The sequence below is a fragment of the Pan paniscus genome, chromosome Y, assembly GCF_029289425.2.
Source record: "Pan paniscus chromosome Y, NHGRI_mPanPan1-v2.0_pri, whole genome shotgun sequence".
NCBI classification, from domain to species: domain Eukaryota; kingdom Metazoa; phylum Chordata; class Mammalia; order Primates; family Hominidae; genus Pan; species Pan paniscus.
In genome coordinates, this window is record NC_073273.2 from 36,553,107 (window position 1) to 36,578,140 (window position 25,034).

The window sequence follows — 25,034 nt, forward strand, 5'->3', positions numbered from 1 at the left end:
GGACATGGCACTATGCAGATTTGACTAATGAAGCTTATTGTAATTTGAATGTATATATTATGTCCAGTAAGGGAATGTGAATAGTAGTACTTAGGATATACATGTTTCTGGATACTTTGCTACAGAATCTGAAACTTTTGAATGCCACCATCATGCCCCAAGTGGAAAAGCCCACAAACAAATACTTAACGTAAACTTTGTTACATATGCAAAATTGTTAAAAATACTGAATAAAATTACTTTTAGTCTATGTGTGTAAAGTGTATGTGAAACATAAATGATTTTTTTGTATAGACTTGGTTCTCATAGTCAAGATACCTTATTATGTATATGTACATATTCCAAAATCTGATAAAAAATTAAAATAATTGTCCCAAGCATTTACAATAAGAGATGCTCAGCCTGTAACAGAAGTTTTAATTATTGTGAATAATTTCTAAAAAATGCATGGCATTTACCTATCAATTGATTTTATTTTTCTGTTGATAAAATAACCAATATATCTAGCTGCTCAGAATACCTTACTTGATTACTTGCTTGAGAAGATGTGTAGCAGCTGTGGTTCTGCAGGATCGTGCAACTTACACACACACATACACACACACATACACACACACATTCTCTCTCTCTCGCTCTCTCCCGTACCTCTTGGCAGAATGGGATATAGCATATATTTAACTTGATAAGTTAATTATGATACATGTTGTATAGGAATTTTCTAAGATTTTTACTTTTATTTCAAAGATGAATAGGCCACTTTTTTTGGAATGTTAAAAGGAATTTGTTTTATCTTTATAAAAATAAATGAAGTTATTTAAATGACCCCCTGAGTGCCCATTTTAATTACATGACTAGAAGAATTAAAAAAGGACAGTATTTTATGTCTGCCTAGTGTTTAATATGAGTTCAGTTCTTCAAATTTATGTTTTTCATATTATTGTCATTATAATATTATATAAGCCTTTAAAGTTAAATTTTATTTCCAAATATTCAAAAGGTAGTTTATAGCCTATATTCCTTGTGAGATTTTTTTCCTGCTGTTTCTGTTTTGTGTGTATGCTGTGTTTTTATTTCCAAGAGAGAATGTGCACAAAAATGTGTTCACTGATATACATGCTTATAGCTTGTGTGTCTAGATACATAAACTCCTTGAAAACAGTATGGTTAAAGAGTTTATGTCCATGGTTAATTTTGGGCAAACATTTGTTTGGACATATTTTTCTTTAGTTGTAAGACAAATGAAATAGCATTTAAAATAAGGTGTTGATTTTCATCCCTCTTTTTTTTCCATTCAGAAACCAAGGACGCCAAGCCATACAAATTCAGCACAGCTGACTCAGAGAGGTGGAAAGGAAATCAGGACAAAAAGCCAAAATGTCTTCTGGAGGAGGATATTGCCAGCCAGAATAACTGTGAGAGATGTAAGTACAGCTGAGCCACTTGCTTTGTGGCTCAATTACCACACTGGTGGCAATAGGGTGATCCTGTTCCCAGGGCCCAGGGAGGTGAGATAAAGCAATCACATACAAGATTCTGACTTCTGTTTGGTGTCTTCTCAGAAAAATGGGCTGTTTTTGCCATCTGTGGAGTGAAGGACTGATTGTCTTTTTAATCATTGTGGCAATCAGGAATGAATTATCTGTGAAAGATAATTTCCTTTTAATAATCTATGAAGTATTATTTTCCTTTAGACAAGGGACACATCTCGTTTTATAAAGGAGGCTTGGCCCTATAGTTAGAAACAGTATAATACAATTTTTAGGTTTTTAATTATTGATTTATTTTTGTTGATACATAGTAGATGTACATATTAGCCCTTCCTTCGATAATGTGGGTTTCCTTCTCTTCTGCCAGCCACTTCACTGAAGCAGACCTGGGGTGTGTTTGGTCGCAATGCCTGGGCAGGAATTATTGGCTCAGGAACTTCTCTTCCAGGAGAATATGCCTGAATGCTTTGTAGACTATCTTGAATTAGATGCAGAGAAAGTTGATGCCCGTGATGGAGAGGCCATAAGTTATAACAAGGTTAGTCTCAGCTGGAGCTGATACAGTTGCCTGCAGAGGAAATGGATCATGGGAAACCCTCAAAAGTCTCAGTCTCCTCCCATCTTGTTAGGGCCCAGCATCTGTGGCACCAACAGTGGCAGAATTTATTTTTGCTGTGGAGACTTGTAAATGTTGCCATGGAGATACTTCTATGAAGTACTACTATGGCACAGCTTTGATAAATTATGGAATGTATGTGCTGTGTCTCATAAGACCACGTTGCAGGGAGCAGGTGGTAGACCTCAGATAACAGATTTACATTCTTATCTATCAAGGGCACATGGTTTTCTGCTTTTTAGAAGGGCTTAAAATAACAGCTATGGTAGAGTCTAATGGTTAGGACCCCTACATCTCTTAATTTATATCCTTTGCCGTGTGATTAATGCTGTGTGTGATGACTGAAATAGTCTAATTTGAGAACATCCAGGTTAAGATGTGCAGCAATGGAACATAGAACTTCTCACCTGTATAGCTGATAGTCTGTGTATCTTGGGCCATCACTGTGGGCAGAATTATTACTGGCTTTTGTAAGGTCATGTAATATCTTGTGAGGGGAGTGGCAGGGGTTCATTTAGAGGAATGAGAATCTTTGAGCAAAGAGGTAATAGTGAAGATACCTCAATTCTTTGAAATTATTGTCCCTTTTTTTAATGACTTGGAGGATTTGGGAAATGGTGAATGGAACCAGTTTTGGGGAAAAATCCTTTTGAGAGGTAGGGGAACTCTATGTGAGTAAGTGTGATTGCAGTGAACCCCACGTTTAGCAATGGAGGGTTCTTGATAATAGTTCAGGATGAGGTCATGGTCCCCTGGGTTTCCTGGTACTACATGGGGTGTCGGGAGAATGCCCATGAGATGAGTTACAACCTTCCAAGGCACAGTTGTGTAGCAGGCTGGCCATCCTTTTTTGGCTGGTCTCCTCATGAAGAGGGGAGCAAAAGGTGGTATGTGAAGGGGAAACCTCCCTACCCTCACTGGGTAGCTTTTGCCAGATGGGAAATTTTGGAGTAGACAAGAGTCAGCCAGGGCTCTTATAGAGGTAGTGTCATTCACTGAGCAGAGAGATGAGGTTACTAGCCAATCATTGCCCACTGACTTCACCCTGTGAAATAACTCATCACAACTCTTCCAGTAAAAGATGCTCTCAGTTTGGGCAAAAGGTCAGGTGGATGAGAGATAATTTTGCAGTAGGGGTAAAACTTAATTGGAAAAGTATCTCCTCAAGAAAAATGCCTTAGACAAAGTTGAGAGTGTTAGAGATATAGATGACCATATGAGATCTGTAGTTCAGATATAAAAGACAAAAGTAGAATCTAAAACACTCAGGTTAAGAGCTTCTTAATCTGATATTTGATGTGGGAAGGGAAGTTCATTCTGGGTTGGGTCCCACACTAGCTAAGCTGCTTCCTGATTGTGACTCACAATTGCATTGTGACACCATGCAATCACTTTTTTCAAAATGTTTTCTACCTTAAAGGAGTTAAGGAGAGAAGACAGTACACTTTAAAAGTTTAAAAGTATACTTTTCCATTTGCACATGGCATTTCCTAAGATAATACTTAGGTTTTCACTCTACATCCCCACTCCCTCCCATGGTACCTTCAGGGGAGGCTAATTGGATCAAATAAGTTGAATGATCTAACTAGAAGAATTCATGTCTTAGTATGTTTTCTACTGGTACAAACAGGGTAATTTATAGTCAACAGAAATGTATTTGCTCATAGTTCTGGAGGCCAAGAATTATGAGGGACTGCTCTGGCGAGCTCCATCTTCCAGTTGCATCCCATGATGGAAAGCAGATGGGAAAGAGAGCCCAAGGGAAAGAGAAGAAGGGGACTAAACTCATTTAATTTAATTATGAACTCAGTTCCACAATAACTAACTCACTCCCACAGTAATGACATTAATTAATGTCCCATGGTCATGACTTAATTACCTCTTGCAGGTCCCAGTTCTCAACACTGTTGGACTGGGGACTAGATTTCGAACACTTGAATATTGGGAAACATTCAAACCATAATATTCCATCTGTAGTCTTGAAAATTCCTGTCCTTCTCATATGCAGAATGTATTCATTCCGTCCCAATAGCCCCACAATCTTAACTCGTTCCAGCGTCAACTCAAAAGTCCAAAATCTAGAATCTCTTCTTAATCAGATATGAATGGGACACAAGACCTAATTTACTATAAGACAAATTTCTCTTCTACTGTGAGCCTGTGAAGTTATGTGCTTCTAAAATGCCATGGTGGAGCAGGCATGGGAAAGACATTCCCATTTAAAAATGGAGAATAGGCAAGAAGAAAGGAGTAACTGGTTCCAAGTAAGCCCAAAATACAAAAGAGGGAGAAAAACAACAACACTGAGTTTTTTTTTTTTTTTTTTTTTTTGACAGAGTCTCACTCTGTTGCCAGGCTGGAGTGCAGTGGCATAATCTCAGCTCACTGCAACATCTGCCTCCCAGGTTCAAGTGATTCTCCTGCCTTAGCCTCTTGAGTAGCTAGGACTATAGGCATATGCCACCACTCCCAGCTAATTTTTTGCATTTTTAGTAAACATGGGGTTTCACCATGTTGGCCAGAATGGTCTCGATCTCTTGACTTCGTGATCCATCTGTCTCAGCCTCCCAAAGTGTTGGGATTACAGGCGTGAGCCACCCTGCCCAGCCAACACTGAGTTATAAAGCTGGACAATAATATCTTTTGATTTCATGCCTTACATCATGTACACTGAGGTAAGAGTTCAGCCCTCAAGGCCTAGGCATTCCTGCCTGAATGATTTTGCTGGGCTTTAGTTCACCCAGAAGCTCTCATGGCTTGGAGTTACATTCCTGTAGCTCTTCCAGGCTGAAGTTGCACTCTGGTTGTTCTACAGTTCTGGGCTCTTGGAGTTGGCTCCAGACTCACAGCTCCACAAAACATTACTATAGTGGGAACTCTGTCCTGGCTATCCCCCTATGCCATGTCTCTGCCTGAAACCCCAGGCTGTCCAAAACATCTTTTATAATGCAGGTGAACATGGCCCTGGCTCAGGGATTATGTGTACCTGTAGAGTCAGAACTATATGGATATTATTATAGTTTAAGGCTTATCCCCTCTGGCAGTGAGATATGAGGCACATCTGGGCCAGCTTGAGCCATTGCTGGGGCAGCCAAAGATCACTGCAACAAAATGCAGGGAATAGATACTTGAGGGGGTGTAATTGCCTACAAGGCCATAGCTTGCCTCCAAGATCTCTCAAATGCCTTCAGGCTCATTATCCCATTGCCTTGATGAATAGCACCTGTTTTCCTTATATCTGAACTATCTCTTTAGCAAATGATAGCTTTGCTATATGTTGTTTTTATTCTTTTGAAACCACTTTGTTTTTCTTTACATGACTAGACAGAGTTTGCCAAATATATTCATTTTGCTTTCTTTTTAATTACAAATTTTGTCTTTAAATCATTTCTCTTTTCTCTCATTTTGCTGGTAGTTTGCCAAAAGAAGCCATATAGTACCATGAATGTTTTAAGACTTAGTGTCCTTCTAGATATCCTAGTTCATCGCTCTTAAGTCCTGCCTTTCACAACATCCTTGGACATGAAGGCAATTCTGCCAACTTCCTTGAACTTGTTTTAGCAAGGGTAGCCTTTCATCCAGTTTCTGGTGACATATTCCTCATTTCCAAACAAAACTGCTGTCTGTAGTTCTACATACATTTTCCATACAAAATTGCTGTCTGTAGTTCTACAAACATTTGATTAGTCCCAGCTGGTGTGACCAGTGTCCTCATTGTGGTGGTCCTATGTTGAACAGGAAATGGAAGCTCCTTGGATTCAGTGAAAAGCTTTTCCTTCCACATTTGTGCAACCAGCAGACTGAGTTTTTTAAAATTGTCTCTGAACTTGTGCATGTGCTGTCAAACCTTGTCTTTGGCTTTTCCCAGACCCCTCTTCGCAGCACCTTAAGTCTGCCCAGGTTCTCAGCCTTCCTCTGGAAGTTGTTTCCCTCTGCTGATTTTGCAGGCAGCTGCCATGTCCTGGACCATGGGCCCTATGGAAGAGACGATTACTTCTGCCCATTAAGGGTTTAGGTTTCTTTTGACATGCTGTCTCCCTTCCCTCCTTCTTCATGATCTCTGCTGTTGGTCCAAGTGAATATTGGTGTTACCACTTCAGTAGATGGCATTTTGGGTATATTTTCGGTCTTCATCTCATCAGTCTTTTATTTCAAAATAATGACCTCAGCACGTATTACTGTAGAGATATTTATGCCAGTCCTGGCTTGATTGGATCATGCTGCTGAAAGAAAGGACTGTAATATTTTTTTAAAAAAGATAGCATTGATGTCTCATCTTCTTTCTTATTTGTCTCATTCCCCTAATATACAGAGGTAGAAGGAGAGAATTATGAGTGTGGTGTATGTCTAACTTTCTGCTTTGCTTGCTGCTCATCTTCAGTGTATCCTTCCTTTGGACAAGTCTATTTATGAGAACTTGATATTAACAATGTGAGAACTCCAGTTTCTAAAGAAGCATCTGTCAATAGCAGATTACCTTGGCATGGTCTCAGCTGTTCCCTGAATCCTGCCTTCTCTTGGTGATTTTTGAATTCACTTATGTATTCTGGTTTTCTCTCCTGCTAGGCAAGCATAGTCCTGGAAACAAACAGCACAATTCCTTTAAAGCCCTAAAGGATGAAGATCTTCCTGTAGAGAAGTATTTAATGGAAAGGCAGCCTGTAGGTGAGCCAGCTGCAGACCAGGTAGCTATGGATGTGATGCACAGCCCCATCCTCCAACTGGAAAGGAAACACAAAGTCTCAAGTGACAGCAACCAGACAGAGACTACTGCAGAGAAGTTGCCAGAGGACTCTTTCCTAAAAAACAAGCAAAAACAGGTTTATATAGGTGAGTTTTGTCACCTTTAGCTGCCTTCTCAGTGGGCCTGTACATACAGTCACAGTGGACAGACATGGCCTGTGGATGTGTGGCATGTAGCCCCATAAACAGAATCAGTGGAGGGAAGCCATGACACATAGCAGTGAAGAGTTTTTATTCCCACTCCTCTTCCATGAGATTTCCACCATGGAGCCCCACAAACTCCACTCATAACTTACCTGCTTTACAGCCAGATGCAGGCACTCAAGCCCAGAGAGGGTCAAAAATAATTAGGTTCTCTCCCCAAATCAGAGAGAGTAACCACACTCCTTTCCCTTCTCCTCCCCTCACACTACTGGTGATGCATAAAGTCATTTGTTCTTTCAAGGCAGCATTTGGATTAATTTTTAGTTATTTATTCATTAGATACCTGGCCCTAGAGGGAAGTGACAAATTCCTCTGTCCACTTAGAAGACCCACATTATAGTGAGCTGACCAACCTGAAGGTGTATATTACATTTACAGGGCTACATCCTAAGAAACACCATTTGATGCACCTTAGAGAACAGTGGGAGCAGCAGGTGTTGGCAGCAGAGAACAAACCTAGTCTGCAAAGCAGGAAGGAAGTGACACAGAGAGTCCAGCCTGAGGTCACTGCCTGGGATTATGATATCATGAAAGAGAAACTCAGCAAGAAAAGGGCAGAGGTCAAAGGCAACAGAAGCTGGTTGGAAGAATCTCTTAAACCCAGTGACAATGAAGAAGGTATGCAGAGGCCACTTCTTGACTACCCTACCCACTTCCTTGTGGAATGTACACAGAGAGTTGGTACGAGAGTGCTCTGTTCTCTTGTCTGAGCACTTTGAAGAAAATTGTTACTTGCAGTTTGATGTGTTAACCTATTTTCCATTTAAATGAGGGATAATTATGTCTGAAAACTTAATTTTAAAATTGAAGTTGCTCCAAAGTAAGAGTTAACAGTGGGATTTTCAAAATATTGTCCAAGATGTCTGAATAGGAACAGCTCCAGTCTACAGCTCCCAGCATGAGCGACACAGAAGATGGATGATTTCTGCATTTCCAACTGAGGTACCGGGTTCATCTCACTGGGGACTGTTGGACAGTGGGTGCAGGACAGTGGGTGCAGGACACTGAGCATGAGCCAAAGTAGGGCAAGGCATCGCCTCACCCAGGAAGCACAAGGGGTCAGGGAATTCCCTTTTCTAGCGAAGGAAAGGGGTGACAGATGGCACCTGGAAAATTGGGCTATTCCCACCTGAATACTGCACTTTTCCAATGGTCTTAGCAAATGGGACACCAAGAGGTTATATCCCACACCTGGCTCAGAAGGTCCTATGCCAACGGAACCTCGCTTATTGCTAGCACAGCAGTCTGAGATCAAACTGCAAGGCAGCAGCGAGGCTAGGGGATGGGTGCCCGCCATTGCCAAGGCTTGATAGGTAAACAAAGTGGCGTGAAGCTCAAACTGGGTGGAGCCCACTGTAGCTCAAAGAGGCCTGCCTGCCTCTGTAGACTCCACCTCCAGGGGCAGGGCATAGCCAAACAAAAGGCAGCAGAAACCTCTGCAGACTTAAATGTCCCTGTCTGACAGTTTGGAAGACAGTAGTGGTTCTCCTAGCATGCAGCTTGAGATCTGTGAATGGACAGACTGCCTCCTCAAGTGGGTCCCTGACCCCTGAGTAGCCTAACTGGGAGGCACCCCCTAGTAGAGACAGACTGACACCTCACATGGGTGGGTACCCCTCTGAAACAAAACTTCCAGAGGAATGATCAGACAGCAACATTTGCTATTCACCAGTATTCACTGCTCTGCAGCCTCCACTGCTGATACCCAGGCAAACAGGGTCTGGAATGGGCCTCTGGCAAACTCCAACAGACCTATAGCTGAGGGTCCTGACTGTTAGAAGGAAAACTAACAAACAGAAAGGACATCCACACAACAACTCCATCTGTATGTCACCGTCACCAAGACCAAAGGTAGATAAAACCACAAAGATGGGGAAAAAACAGAGCAGAAAAACTGAAAATTCCAAAGATCAGAGCACCTCTCCCCTCCAAAGGAAGGCAGCTCCTTACCAGCAATGGAACAAAGCTGGACGGAGAATGATTCTGATGAGTTGAGAGAAGAAGACTTCAGATGATCAAACCTTGCCGAGCTAAAGGAGGAAGTTCGAACCCATGATAAAGAAGTTAAAAACCTTGAAAAAAGATTAGACAAATGGCTAACTAGATCAACCAATGCAGAGAAGTCCTTAAAGAACCTGTTGGAGATGAAAACTGTGGCACGAGAACTACATGATGAATGCGCAAGCCTCAGTAGCTGACTCGATCAACTGGAAGAAAGGGTATCAGTGATGGAAGATCAAATGAATGAAATGAAGTGAGAAGAGAAGTTTAGAGAAAAAAGAATAAAAAGAAATGAACAAAGCCTCCAAGAAATATGGGACTATGTGAAAAGACCAAATCTACATTTGATTGGTGTACCTGGAAGTGATGGGGAGAATGGAACCAAGTTGGAAAACACCCTGCATGATATTATCCAGGAGAACTTCCCCAATCAAGCAAGGTGGGCCAACATTCAAATTCAGGAAATACAGAGAATGCCACAAAGATACTCCTTGAGAAGAGCAACTCAAAGACACATAATTGTCAGATTCACCAAAGTTGAAATGAAGGAAAATATGTTAAGGGCAGCCAGAGAGAAAGGTTGGGTTACCCACAAAGGGAAACCCATCAGACTAACAGCTGATCTTTCCGCAGAAACTCTACAAGCCAGAAGAGAGTGGGGGCCAATTTTCAACACTCTAAAAGAAAAGAATTTTCAACCCAGAATTTCATATCCAGCCAAACTAAGCTTCATAAGGAAGGAGAAATAAAATACTTTGCAGACAAGCAAATGCTGAGAGATTTTGTCACCACCAGACCTGCCCTAAAAGAGCTCCTGAAGCAAGCACTAAACATGGAAAGGAACAACTGGTATCAGCCACTACAAAAATATGACAAATTGTGAAGACCATCAAGGCTAGGAAGAAACTGCATCAACTAACAAGCAAAATAACCAGCTAACATCAAAATGACAGGATCAAATTCACACATAACCATATTAACCTTAAATGTAAATGGGCTAAATGCTCCAATTAAAAGACACAGACTGGCAAATTGGATAAAGAGTCAAGACCCATCACTGTGCTGTATTCAGGAAACCCATCTCATGTGCAGTGACACACATGGGCTCAAAATAAAGGTATGGAGGAAGATGTACCAAGCAAATGGAAAAGAAAAAAAGGCAGGGGTTGCAATCTTGGTCTCTGACAAAACAGACTTTAAACCAACAAAGATCAAAAGAGACAAAGAAGGCCATTACATAATGCTAAATGGATCAATTCAACAAGAAGAGCTAACTGTCCTAAATATATATGCACCCAATACAGGAGCACTCAGATTCATAAAGCAAGTCCTTAGAGACCTACAAAGAGACTTAGACCCCCACACAATAATAATGGGAGACTTTAACACCCCACTGTCAACATTAGAAAATGAGATCAATGAGACAGAAAGTTACAAAGGATATCCAGGAACTGAACGCAGCTCTGCACCTAGTGGACCTAATAGACATCTGCAGAACTCTTCCCCACAAATTGACAGAATATACATTCTTCTCAGCACCACACCACACTTATTCCAAAATTGACCACATAGTTGAAAGTAAAGCACTCCTCAGCAAATGTAAAATAACAGAAATCATAACAAACTGTCTCTCAGACCACAGTGCAATTAAACTAGAACTAGAACTCAGGATTAAGAAACTCAATAAAAACTGCTCAACTACACGGAAACTGAACAACCTGCTCCTGAATGACTACTGGGTACATAATGAAATGAAGGCAGAAATAAAGATGTTCTTTGAAACCAACAAGAACAAAGATACAACATACCAAAATCTCTGGGACACATTTAAATCAGTGGGTAGAGGGAAATTTATAGCACTAAATGCCCATAAGACAAAGCAAGAAAGACCTAAAATTGACACCCTTATGTCACAATTAAAAGAACTAGAGAAGCAAGAGCAAACACATTCAAAAGCTAGCAGAAGGTAAGAAATAACTAAGATCAGAGCAGAAGTGAAGGAGATAGAGACACAAAAAAACCTTCAAAAAAATCAATGAATCCAGGAGCTGGTTTTTTGAAAAGATCAACAAAATTGATAGACCACTAGGAAGACTAATACAGAAGAAAAGAGAGAAGAATCTAATAGATGGAATAAAAAATGATAAAGGAGATATCACCACCGATCCCACAGAAATACAAACTACCATCAGAGAATACTATAAACACCTCTATGCAAATAAACTAGAAAATCTAGAAGAAATGGATAAATTCCTGGACACATGCACCCTCCGAAGACTAAACCAGGAAGAAGTTGAATCCCTGAATAGACCAATAACAGGCTCTGAAATTGAGGCAATAATTAATAGCTTACCAACCAAAAAAAGTCCAGGACCAGATGGATTCACAGCCAAATTCTACCAGAGGTACAAGGAGGAGTTGGTACCATTACTTCTGAAACTATTCGAATCAATAGAGAAAGAGGGAATCCTCCCTAACTCATTTTATGAAGCCAGCACCATCCTGATACCAAAGCCAGTCAGAGACACAACAAAAAAAGAGAATTTTAGACCTATATCCCTGATGAACATATGAACATCGATGCAAAAATCCTCAATAAAATACTGGCAAACTGAATCCAGCAACACATCAAAAAGCTTATCCACCATGATAAAGTGGGCCTCATCCCTGGGATGCAAGGCTGGTTCAACATACACAAATCAATAAACACAATCCATCATATAAAAAAAGCAACGAAAAAGACCACATGATTATTTCAATAGATGCAGAAAAGGCCTTTGACAAAATCAACAGCCCTTCATGCTAAAAACTCTCAATAAATTAGGTATTGATGGGATATATCTCTAAATAATAAGAGCTATCTGTGACAAACCCACAACCAATATCATACTGAATGGGCAAAAACTGGAAGCATCCACTTTGAAAACTGGTACAAGACAGGGATGCCCTCTCTCACAACTCCTATTCAACATAGCATTGGAAGTTCTGTCCAGGGCAATCAGCCAGGAGAAGGAAATAAAGGATATTCAATTAGGAAAAGAGGAAGTCAAATTGTCCCTGTTTGCAGATGACCTGATTGTATATCTAGAAAACCCCATTGTCTCAGCCCACAATCTCCTTAAGCTGATAAGCAACTTCAGCAAAGTCTCAGAATACAAAATCAATGTGCAGAAATCATAAGCATTCTTATACACCAATAACAGAAAAACAGACAGCCAAATCATGAGTGAACTCCCATTCACAATTGCTTCAAAGAGAATAAAATACCTAGGAATCCAACTTACAAGGGATGTGAAGGATCTCTTCAAGGAGAACTAGAAACCACTGCTCAATGAAATAAAAGGGGACACAAACAAATGGAAGAGCATTCCATGCTCTTGGATAGGAAGAATCAATATCATGAAAATGGCCATACTGCCTAAGGCAGTTTAGAGATTCAATGCCATCCCCATCAAGCTACCAATGACTTTCTTCACAGAATTGGAAAAAACTACTTTAAAGTTCATATGGAACCAAAAAAGAACCCACATTGCCAAGTCAATCCTAAGCCAAAAGAACAAAGCTGGAGGCATCACACTACCTGACTTCAAACTATACTACAAGGCTACAGTAACCAAAGCAGCATGGTACAGGTACCAAAATGGAGATATAGACCAATGGAACAGAACAGAGACCTCAGAAATAATGCCACACATCTACAACCATCTGATCTTTGAAAAACATGACAAAAACAAGCAATGGGGAAAGGATTCCCTATTAATAAACGGTGCTGGGAAAACTGGCCAGCCATATGTAGAAAGCTGAAACTGGACCCCTTCCTTACACCTTATACAAAAATTAATTCAAGATGGAATTAAGACTTAAATGTCAGACCTAAAACCATAAAAACCCTAGAAGAAAACCTAGGCAATACCATTTAGGACACAGGCATGGGCAAGGACATCATGCCTAAAACACCAGAAACAATGGCAACAAAAGCCAAAACTGACAAATGGGATCTAATTAAATTAAAGAGCTTCTTCACAGCAAAAAAAAACTATCATCAGAGTCAACAGGCAACCTACAGAATGGGGGAAAATTTTTGCAATCTAATCATCTGACAAAGGGTTAATATCCACAATCTACAAAGAACTCCAATAAATTTACAAGAAAAAAGCAAACAACCCCATCAACAAGTGGGCGAAGGATGTTAACAGACAGTTCTCAAAAGAAGATGTTTATGAAGCCAAAAGACACATGAAAAAATGCTAATCATCACAGGCCATCAGAGAAATGCAAATCAAAACCACAATGAGATACCATCTCACACCAGTTAGAATGGCAATCATTAAAAAGTCAGGAAACAACAGGTGCTGGAGAGGATGTGGAGAAATAAGTACACTTTTACACTGTTGTTGGGACTGTAAACTAGTTCAACAATTGTGGAAGTCAGTGTGGTGATTTCTCAGGGATCTAGAACTAGAAATACCATTTGACCCAGCCATCCCATTACTGTATATATACCCAAAGGAGTATAAAACATGCTGCTATAAAGACACATGCACACATATGCTTATTGCAGCACTATTCACAATAGCAAAGACTTGGAACCAACCCAAATGCCCAACAATGATAGACTGGATTAAGAAAATGTGGCACATATACACCATGGAATACTATGCATCCATAAAAAATGATGAGTTCATGTCCTTTGTAGGGGCATGGATGAAGCTGGAAACCATCATTCTCAGCAAACTATCACAAGGACAAAAAACCAAACACCGCATGTTCCCATTCATAGGTGGGAATTGAACAATGAGAACACATGGACACAGGAAGGGGAATATCACACACCGGGGACTGTTGTGGGGTGGGGGGAGTGGGGAGGGATAGCATTAGGAGATATACATAATGTAAATGACAAGTTAATGGGTGCAGCACACCAACATGGCACATGTATACATATGTAACAATCCTCACGTTGCGCACATGTACCCTAAAACTTAAAGTATAATAATAAAAAAAAAAACAGTGGGATTTTCTTTCTGCATGGGCTACAACTATGTAATGACTCCTTTCTTTTTTTTGCCCTTTTCCCCGTGTCTCTTTCCTGTTAGCTATTCTGCCACCATTCTGCACCATCTATATTTAGCCTTGTCTATGTTCTCAGGCCCTTCACCGAAGAATAAGATTTTATCCAACAATGCAAGCAGCCAAAAGCCGACTCACTCAAGCTGCATACCATTGTTGAGGCTGCCTGATAAGCAGCAGAAAGTTAATGAGAGCGTTAAGACAGACATGCTGTGCACAGACAAGGAAGAGGAGTGCCCTGCTGCCTCCCTGCTGCAGAAATACACTAATAACAGTGAGAAGTCATCTGGGAAGAGACAATGCAAAACCAAGCACTTGATATCTCAGGACCCGAGGCAGGGGTTCCTGCTAACAGGGAAGTGCTACGTTGAGAATGCTGATGGCAAGGTACCTCTTGGCACTTGTTTTCTCCTTGGGCTTATATAGGAGCTATTTCCCCTCACCCCAACATTCCCCACCTACCTGCTTTTCTCAAGGATGTAAAGCCTTTCTTTTACTGGACTCCTAACTTCCCTGTCTTAGAGGGGAAGTCTTCCTTGATGGTGATAAAATTGGAAACTATTAAAATTTAAGTTCATACCCCAGTCTGTAACACTTTTCCTTTGATATTCCACCTCCCAGGAAGGAAAGGAAACTGCCTTCCCCATGCAGGTTTGTCTTATGGAAGGAGGAGGGGAAGCAGTGGATGTGGAAAGGATGTAGTCTTAATCTTAACTGTGTATACTAATTCGTTTTGTCTTAGTCAACTGTCCCAAGATTCAGAAAGCAACTTGAACCCAGTTCCAACTATGATCTGACTTCATCCAAGCAGGAGATGAAGCCCTTCAACTGCTTGCAAGAGTTGCTACCAGCTTCCCAGTCCATGAAGCTGCCACACTCGTGTTCCCCTCAGGAAACCAACCAATCTCGCCCAGTGCAGCTGAGAGCAAGGAGAATTATTGTCGATAGGCATGCTGGTGAGACTCTCCTGCAGCGGGCAGCATGGCTTGGCTATGAGGTGAGTGTCCTGGTGAGCACTCCTAGAGCAGCTGCTGCTTCTAGCTGGAAAGCAGGGCTTGCTAGCTGGGATGGGATAGTGGGAGGTACTTGAAGAGCAGAGCTCAGCCCCTTCACATCAGGGGACTTGGAGAGCAGAGCTTAGCCCCTTCACATCAGGGGACTAGCATGTCTGTGTTAGCCCCAGTCTCCCTGCTATTTGGTGGCTTGTGCAGTCACAGTGTGCAAACGGGCAAGCAGTCAGGCAGGTTGCTCCAGCTTCCTCCAGTCTGGTTTACTTATTTCTGCTATAAAACTTGAAAAAATTCAGTGCTTGGTGACTTGGGGAAATTTAATGGGCCCTTTTGGATTCTGATTAGCAAGAGGAAGAGATGTTATTAGCTCTATATGGTGTTGCCTGTGCTATGGTGGCCCTGTGTGGATAGCAGGCAGGAAGTGGCAATGCAGGTTGGGCACAGGTGTTCAGATGTGAGGGTGTGGAGCAGACCTGAGTGGTCTCTTTCTGAGAGAGGGTTAAGGTAGCCCTGGGGCTGAGCACTGGAGGAAGAATTCAGACTTAGGGTTTCTCCCCAAGTCACTGCTCCTTCATCACCCCCTCACTCCTGCCCCCTACACCCATACTCCTCCCAAGATGCATGATGACAATGTTGACTTATGTCAACTGAGCACTGGGCTGTGTGCTCTTTCTAAGCTCACATGATCTGAACTAACTCATTTTACTCTGTCATCATCTTTGCCAGCTATTATCACTGTTTTCATATGAGGAAACTAACTCCCAGAAGTGTTAAATGGCTTGGATAGGTAATAACCTAGAACAGTTTCAGTTTGGGTTGTTTTTTATAGAACTGATGGATGTGAGGCCTGTACCAATCAACAGCTTCAACAAATTCCACATCTATACATCTTTAGGCCCCAAAGCCTTTGATGGCACAGGTGGTTTTGAGATTGTTTATGTAAGGATGGCTGTCATTGTTGCTTTAGATTTCTGGTATTTGGATAATTAAAGTTTCTAGACTGCAACTTGGATGGTTAGAAAAATAGTAACTTTTTCAGATATTAAGTGAATTTGCAACATGTAAATTAAATAGATCACAAGTTTTTAGTTAAAAAACTCTTTTTGACACATAATAATTGTACATATTTCTGGGGTATATATTCTATCATGTATGTATATCACATATGTGATGATTTCTTTCTTTTCTGTTTTTTTTTTTCTTTTTTTTTGTTTTAGGCAAGGTCTTGCTCTGTCACCTAGGCTAGAGTGCAGTGGTGCGATCTCAGCTTATTACAACCTCTGCCTCCTGGGCTCAAGTGATCCTTCTACTTCAGATTCCTGAGTAGCTGGGACCACAGGCATGTACCACCACACCCAGCTAATTTTTGATTTTTTGTAGATACACGATTTCGCCATGTTGCCCAGGCTGCTCTCGAACTCATGACTTCAAGTGATCTGCCTGTCTCAGCCTCTCAAAGTGCTGGGATTACAAGCACGAGCCACCGTTCCCTGCCTATATGTGATATTTTGATACATCCATACAATTTGTAATGATCCAGTCAGGCTATTTAGGATATGCGTTACTTCAAACATTTACTATTTTTGTTTTGGGAATATTTCATACCTTCTCTTCTAGATGTTTTGAAATATACCATACTCTTGTTAATTGTAGTCTCCCTTCTCTGGTATTAAACATTAGATCATATTCTTTTGATATGCCTGTATATTTGTACCATAAATTAACCAACCCCTGTTTATCTTGCCCACACCTACACCCACTTCCAAGCTTCTGGAGACTATCATCTTACACTCTACCTTCATGACATCAACTTTTCCTACATATGAGTGAGAATAGGTGATATTTCTTTTGGTATGCTTGACTTATTTTACTTCACATAATGACCTTCAATTCCATCCAGATTGTTGCAAGTGACAGCATTTCATTCATTTGTATGGCTTAAAATATTCTGTTGTGTATGTATACCACATTTTCTTTGTCCTTTCATTCACTGTGGGCATTTAGGCCAATTCCATGTTTACCTATCGGGATTTACTTTTTTATTTTTCTTTGATAGAGACTGTCTAGTCAGATTGCTGGATTATATTGTGGTTCTAATTTTAGTTTTTAAAGAGACCTCCATATTGTTTTCCATATTGGTTGTACTAATTTACATCCCAAGAGTTTGTAAAACAACCTTTTCTCCAAATCCTTGGCAGAATTTATTTTTTTGTCTTGTTTAGTAATATCCATTCTGACTGGTGTAATATGGTAACTCACAGGGGTTTTGAATTGTATTTCTGTGATGATTAGTGATGTTGAACATTTTTACATATATATGATGGCCATTTATATGTCTTCATTTGAGAACTGTCTATTCAGATCCTTTCCTACCTTTTAATGTCATTTTTTTTTTTTTTTTTTGCTGTTGAGCTTAGTTCCTTATATATTAGTCCCTTATTGGATGAACAGTTTGCAAATATATTGTCCCATTTTATAGATTGTCTCTTCACTCCTGTTGATTGTTTGTTTTGCAGAGTTCAATTTCCCTATTTTTGTTTGTGTTTATCCATGCTTTTGAAGTCTTAGACATAAAATCTTGGCCTAGACCAATGTCCTGAAGCATTTCCTCTGTTTTTGTCTAGTACATTTATATTTTGGGTCTTAAATTTAAGTCTGTTATTTGAGTTGATATTGTTATCTGTTGAGGTTTTGTGATCTAGTTTCATTCTTCATATGGACATCCAGTTTCCCCAGCCCCATTTAGTAAATTGGGTGTCCTTTCCCCAATGTGTGTTATTGGTGTCTTTGTTAGAAATTAGTGGGCTGGCAGGAAAGAAGCACGCAAAGAAATTTTTGTTTTATTTGCCATTAATATAAATACAGCAAATATTATCTTTTTTCTTTTGTGGTAGGATCTCACTGTGTGTCCCAGGCTGGAGTGGAGTGTCATGATCTCAGCTCATTGCAGCCTCCAGCCTCCTGGGCTCAAGTGATCCTCTCACCTCTGTCTCCTGAATAGTGGGGACTACAGGCGTGTGCCACCATTCCTGACTGTTTTTTGTATTTTTGTAGAGATGGGGATCTCTGCATATTCCCCACACTTGTCTTGAATTCCTGGCCACAAGTGATCCACCTGCCTCAGCCTCCCAAAGTGCTGGCATTACAGGCATGACCCACTGTGCTAAGCCCAACAAATGGTTGTCTTAAACACAACTTTCTAATAACTTGGTATTACAGACATGACGCACTGTGCTCAGCCCAACAAAAGTTGTCTTAAATACAAGTTTCTAATAACTTGTTCAAAAAGCCAAATAAAAACTTTCAAAACTCTAATAAAAAAACTAATAAACTTATAAACTACTAGTCAAAGTCAAAACAAATTAATTACATAAAATTCAATAACAAAAACATTATAAACTTTACTTAAAATATTCTTAAATTGTTTTTCTTTTTTGAATTTTTTATTATTATACTTTAAGTTTTAGGGTACATGTGCGCATTGTGCAGGTTAGTTACATACATATACGTGTGCCATGCTGGTGCGCTGCACCCACTAACTCATCATCTAGCATTAGGTATATCTCCCCATGCTATCCCTCCCCCGTCCCCCCACTCCACAGCAGTCCCCAGAGTGTGATGTTCCCCTTCCTGTGTCCATGTGTTCTCATTTTTCAATTGCACAGAGCTGTCCAGGCCAGAGTACAGTGGCACAATCTCAGCTCACTGCATCTTCTGCCTCCTGGGTTCAAGTGATTCTCCTGCCTCAGCCTCCTGAGTAGTGGGACTACAGGCACCCACCACCATGCCTAGCTAATTTTTGTATTTTTAGGACAGATGAGGTTTCACCATGTTGGTCTGGCTGGTCTCGAACCCCTGACCTCATGATCTGCCCACCTCGGCTTCCCAAAGTGCTGGGATTATGGGAGTGAGCCACCATACCCGGCCCGAATATTATTTCTTTTTAAAAGGAAGGAATTTCTGACATATGCTGTAACATGGATGAACCTTGAGGACGTTCATTTATGCTAAGTGAAATACGCATGTCATAAAATGACAAATACTTTATTATTCCACTCGTGACATGCTAAGAGAAGTCAAAATTATAGACACTGATAGTAGAATGGTGGGTGCCTGGGTTTGTAGGAAAGGTTAATGGGGTTACTGTTTAATGGGTACAGAGCCTGGTGAAAGTCCTTTAGATGAATGATGGTGATGGTTGCACAATAATGTGAAAGAGTTAATGACCATGAACTGAACACTTAAAAATGGTTAAGATGATAAATGTACATTACATATATTTTTTCCACAAATAAAACAATTAGTGTTTCGAATTTAACAAGAGTTAGGATATATCCTTCATAAATGTTCAGCCTCATTTTAGTTACTCTTCTTCAACACTGGTACTCTAAAATGTTATTACTATAACCTCTACATTGTTGGAATGATAATACTGAAAAAAGAACTACACATGGGGCTGGATGCGGTGGCTCATGCCTGTAATCCCAGCAGCTTGAGAGGCCAAAGCAGCAAAGCAGCAGGATCACTTGAGCCTAGGAGTTTGAGACCAGCTTGGATGACATGGTGAAACCCTGTTTCTACAAAAAAAAAAAAAAAAAAAAAAAACAACTGGGAATGGTGGCACATGCCTGTAATCTCAGCTACTCACCTACTCAGGAGACATGTGAGAGGATCACCCTAGCCCAGTGAGGTTGAGGCTGCAGTGAACCATGATTGTGACATTGCACTCCAGCCTGGCAGACAGAGTTGAGACACAGTCTCAAAATAAACAAACAAACAAAAATCTTGTGGTTACCCTTGTAGGATTGATTCTGATTTTTAAGTTATGGTGTATATATGTATATGTGTATGTCTGTGATATGTGTGTGTGTGTGTGTGTGTGTGTGTGTGTTTCCCTGCAACAGATATGGTTTATTTCAGTGTTAGGGTCACGTTAGTTTTCTTGTTGTGGTTTTATAGCAGTGTTGTTTTAAAAAAAAACAACAATTTTTTCTCTAATTTTCTTTTTAATTTTTTTTTCTTTCCAAAAGTCAGTGACCAAGTCATTCTTGTACTCAAAAGTAAGAATACAAATAGCATTTGGTTGGGATAGGGTAGTGATATTATTATTTTGATCACTTTTTCCTTGAATTGACATAACTTTTCTTCATTGCCCAACTGAAGAAGTTTTCTGCTTCATGAGGCCTTGTGAAGCTTCACAATCTTTCTTCATACCTCATGTATGGTCTCCCAGTGAGACCAAGCTCAAACTCCTCATTGCCTTCAGCCTTCACTTTCAGGTCTTTTCTTGTCCATTGGATAGCATTTGGAGCCTTATTTCTTCCTATTCCTGTATATGTATGTTTATATCTTTCCCTCAGTTGGTAAGTGGTGAGAGCATGGAATGTTGGACTGTTCTTTAATGTTCCCAGGGGCAAAAGCCCCTGAAAATATCAATAATTAGTGACAAATAATTAGTGATACTGCCTTATAAGACTCTGGACTCTTTATTGTGACTATATTCAAAATGTATATTTGAGTTTTAAGTCCTGAGAGTACAAATGTCCCACAGCTGGTTCAGAAGGACCTGTTATCACCATCCACATCCCCAGATCTGGCCTTCATCCTGCCTTTGACCTTAGTTTATTGGTGAGAAACCAAGATTTGTCAGTTGTGGAATCCTCTGGTGGTGTAAATGTCGTGGCTGCTTGAGGGTTGGGTATTAGGGTTTGCTAATAGTTAAAAAAAAAAAAAAAAAACTAAAACGTATTTTGGTTTTCCACAGATTCCAAACAGCATTCCATCAGGAGGGCACTGTGGGCAGTGTTCCAACTTCCAATAGACATGGGTGGGAGAACTTTGTGCTTTTTCAGATCTCATCCTGATCCTGACAACTCTGGTTCTGAGCCACAAGTTTGATCACAGATCTGTGAAAGGTGCCAGGGCAGGCTTTTAGGAGAGTCTAAACTCACCATTTATCTTTGCACCCAGGTTCTTTATATAAACAAACAGGCATTTTTAAAATTGTTTAACAGTTGTTTGTTGTATTAGCTTTCATAATGGTAAACTTTTTTTTGAGTTATCTTTTTACATCCTGTCCATACTTCCTTCAGAACTTTTAAAATACTTATTCTGTCTTCAGTTTTTCAGGCCTCAGATTAAGATAGATTTTTCATTTGAGAGTTAGTGCTGAAATAGTCCCTTCATGAGTCCTGTTAAAAGGATTAAATGTATAATAACAATAATTTGTCATTTGATCATGGGTCAGTAACTGTGTCTCAATTTCACTATCTGTACATGGCAGTTACATTCCTCATGAGTTGAATATTGTGTCTACGAGGCTTACATGGTACACATGTATCCAATTTTGCCTATTGTTAAAGAAAAGTCAAGAAATGAGCAAGTGTGCATGAGTTTAATCCCACCGCACATCTCTTACTAGGCCTTTCCATGGTGCAGTTGAAAATGATTGTTTGGAAATTGTCCGCCTCCTCCTTTCCTATGGCGCTGGCCCCACTTTGGCCACCTACTCAGGCAGAACCATTATGAAAATGACCCACAGCAAAGTTATGGAAATGTTTCTAACAGGTGGGTCACTTTAAGGAACAGGAAAAACAAAGTTCAAGATATGTTCTTTATTCAAATATTAGAGGGAGACCAGGTTATTGAGATTTGAGTTTTACTAGGTACAAATTTAAAAGCTTGAGACTTTAAAATAGCAGCAATGTGGCTTTTCTGTATTGCGGAATATAGTAGTCTAGTGAAGCTAATTATTTTGGTAATTAGCCGTTGATTCTATATTTCCTTTGATCTATTTTTACCCTAATGCTGTAAAAGATTTCCCCAAATTATTTGGATTTCCTACCAAGCATTTTTAAACAAATAATGACTCAGATTTTTACATCTTGATTCTGGATAATGGAAACCTCAAACTTCCCACAGAAGAGGTTATTTAGAATAGTCTGTGTAGCTCAGTGAGTGAAGAACTAATCATGCAAGCCCCAGGCATTACTAGACTACATTTCTATACACCAGTATGGAAATGGATTACTTCCATACACTAGTATGGAATGTAACTGGTTTTTTTGTGTGTGTTGATTTAGTATCCTGCAACTTTGCTGGAATTACTAATTTTAACATTTTTTAAAAAGTTGATCTTTTTTTTCCCCTCTCTCTCCAGATTACTTAAATGACCTGCAGGGTTGCAGTGACAGTAAGCTGAATAGCTCTTGGGAGTTCTACGGCAGCTCTGTCTGTGGTGAGCAATATTATTGTTTTTAGTTGAGTGGAAAATAGGAAGAGGACATTTTTCTTTGGTGTGGTTGACGGGGAATAGGTTGTGCATGCTATAAAACAGACTCCGTTGGAAAAGAATCTATTTTTATATTTTTATTTAGAGTTGTTCATTTGATGACAGCTGAAATCCTGCTATTGCTAACACCTTTGTCTGTTTCTTTTCTCCATTAGAACCAGATAATGGAGGGGAATCCAATGTTTTGGCAGACCCCCCAGGACCAGAGGACCAGGATGATGACAATGAGGCTTGCAGTGATGTGTTTGAATTTAAATTTTCAGATACCCCCTCTTACCTTGTTACAACATTCAAGTTTCATCTTTGCAGGGGTGAGCATGGCTGCTATGTCACTGAAAATTAGCTGAGCTGATTTGTGGGTAGTAGCAGGACTTAAAGCTCTTTTTAAGTAGATGAGGGTGAGTGGGTGCTAAATGCCTAAGAGTTTTACATGATGTAGCAAATAGGTTTTTTTTAAAGATTTATTATACTCAGCTAATTAATTGGTTGTGTAGTATAGTATAGTATGGTATGGTATAGTATAGTATAGTATAGTATAGTATAGTATAGTATAGTATAGTATAGTATAGTACAGTACAGTGTAGTATAAATTATCCTCATGAGAACACCACCAATGTAAGTAAGGCCCCAGAAGCCAAAGCACAGAAGTTTCTTTTACTAAATTCTTTGGGAAGGAGTCCTAGGAATCCTTCAACAGATCATTACAAGGGTTTCTTGGGAATATAATGTGTACTGTACAAAGCCGTTAATCTTCCTTCTCATGTAGAATTAGGAAAATCATCAGTGTCACTCGAGATTTTTGTGTATGGTCATATTTAGTAAGATACAGTCTTACACTATTTGTGAGCCACTGTGCCCTGGTGACCAATATCTTATCAAGAGAACTTTTTTAACATTTTAACATTGGTGCTTAGTAAACAATAGTATCCTCAGGCTCTGGAGTTATGTGTATTCCATTGTAAACAGTGACAGTTTTATTTCACTTTATTTTTTGTTAGTATGCCATGGATTCTTACATTTGAGGGTTCATGTGATATTTTGATACATGCATACAATATGTAAGCATCAAATGAGGGCACTTGGGATACCCATCACTTCAAACATGTATTATGTCTTTGTATTAGAAATATTAAAACCTTCTCTTCTAGAAACAGACAATACATTATAGTTAACTATAATTTTCCTACTGTGCTATCAAATACTGGATGTTATTCCTTCTCTCTAACTGTATTTTAATAGCCATTTAATCATCTCCTCTTAATTCCCTCTCCCACCTACACTGCCTAGCTTCTAGTACCCACCCTTCTACTCCATACCTCTATGAGGTTAACATTTTTTACTTCCTACCTACAGGTAGAACTTTCTGTGCCTGGTTTATTTCATTTAATAGAATGACCTCCAAGTCCACCTATGTTGCAAATATCAAGATTCAAGTCATTTTGTGGTGGACTAGCACTCCATTATGTAAATATATTCCATTTTAAAATCCACTTGTCTGTTGATGGACACTTAGGTTGATTCCATATCATGGCTATTGTGAATAGTGCTGCAGTAGACATGAGAGTGCAGATATCTTACTGATATACTGATTTGATTTCTTTGGGATATATACCTAGCCATGAGATTGCGGAATCACATGTTAATTTTATTTTTCATTTTTGAGGAATTCACCAACAGCATACACACATTCTCTTTTCTCTGCATTCTCACCAACATATGTTATTTTTGTCTTTCGATAATAGGCATCCTAAATAAGAGAAGATGATATTGTGGTTTTGATTTGAAGTTTATTATAAATAGAAATAGTAAAGTTGTGTTGCAGAGTGTGTGAAAGGAATGGACTTGGGGGAGAGGGAAGATCAAAGAGGTGTTTATAGTCATCCTTTTGGGTTGGGGTACAGACTCACTTATCTCAGTAAACCTAGTGAGACATATTAAGAGTCATTACCCAAATTATGGTGAGAGCTGAGTCAACAGGAGTTTAATTTTTTCATCAGCAATGAGAGCAGTGGAGGAACTGTTATAATAAATCCCACTAAGGTGTTTCCCTTGCTTTATATAATTCAGTTTGGTCTTCTACAAATGTCTGATAACCAGATGAATCCAGAGTTACCCTCATCAGAAGTAGGTACTTACCCTTACCTTGAAAGAAGAATGTTGGTCTATGAGTGGGCATGGTGAGAAATGGCAGGGGTGTTGAAGTGAAAGTAAATGGCTCCTGTTATGCCTATAAGGTAGCTTTTTCAAGATGATAATTAATGGTTGGGGGAAATTTTATTTTTGCCAGAAATTGGGACTACCTTTTCTTTTTATTTTGCAGACCACAAAACTGGTTATTGCTTTCAGATGTACTTAAGAAAGTGAAAATGTCATCCTGCATATTTCGCTGGAGTTTTCCACATCTGAAAATTGTCCCAATTGCAGAGGCAGAGTTTTACAGACAGATTTCAGCAAGTATCTTGTTCTCTTCCTCCAAAGACTTGGAAGCCTTCAATCTGGAAAGCAACAAACTACTAGATTTACTAGAATGTACAAATGAACTCCAGATTCTCCTTGGCTCCTCTCTGGAATGCTTAAATCCCAGGGATGTGGCCTTGGAGAAGGACCACTGA

The 25,034-nt window shown here is 39.7% G+C and overlaps 1 protein-coding gene across 1 annotated transcript; it reads left to right on the plus strand.

Moving 5' to 3' along the window:
* Positions 1–59: 59 nt before the first annotated feature.
* On the plus strand, positions 60–25,034 carry LOC129395509 (BCL-6 corepressor-like). Its single transcript, XM_055106940.1, is given in 12 exon segments — positions 60–66; positions 1,296–1,421; positions 6,670–6,933; positions 7,330–7,668; positions 14,183–14,508; positions 14,864–15,203; positions 15,961–16,105; positions 21,553–21,698; positions 22,291–22,368; positions 22,578–22,691; positions 22,694–22,733; positions 24,743–25,034. Coding segments are annotated over 12 exon segments (2,217 nt in total).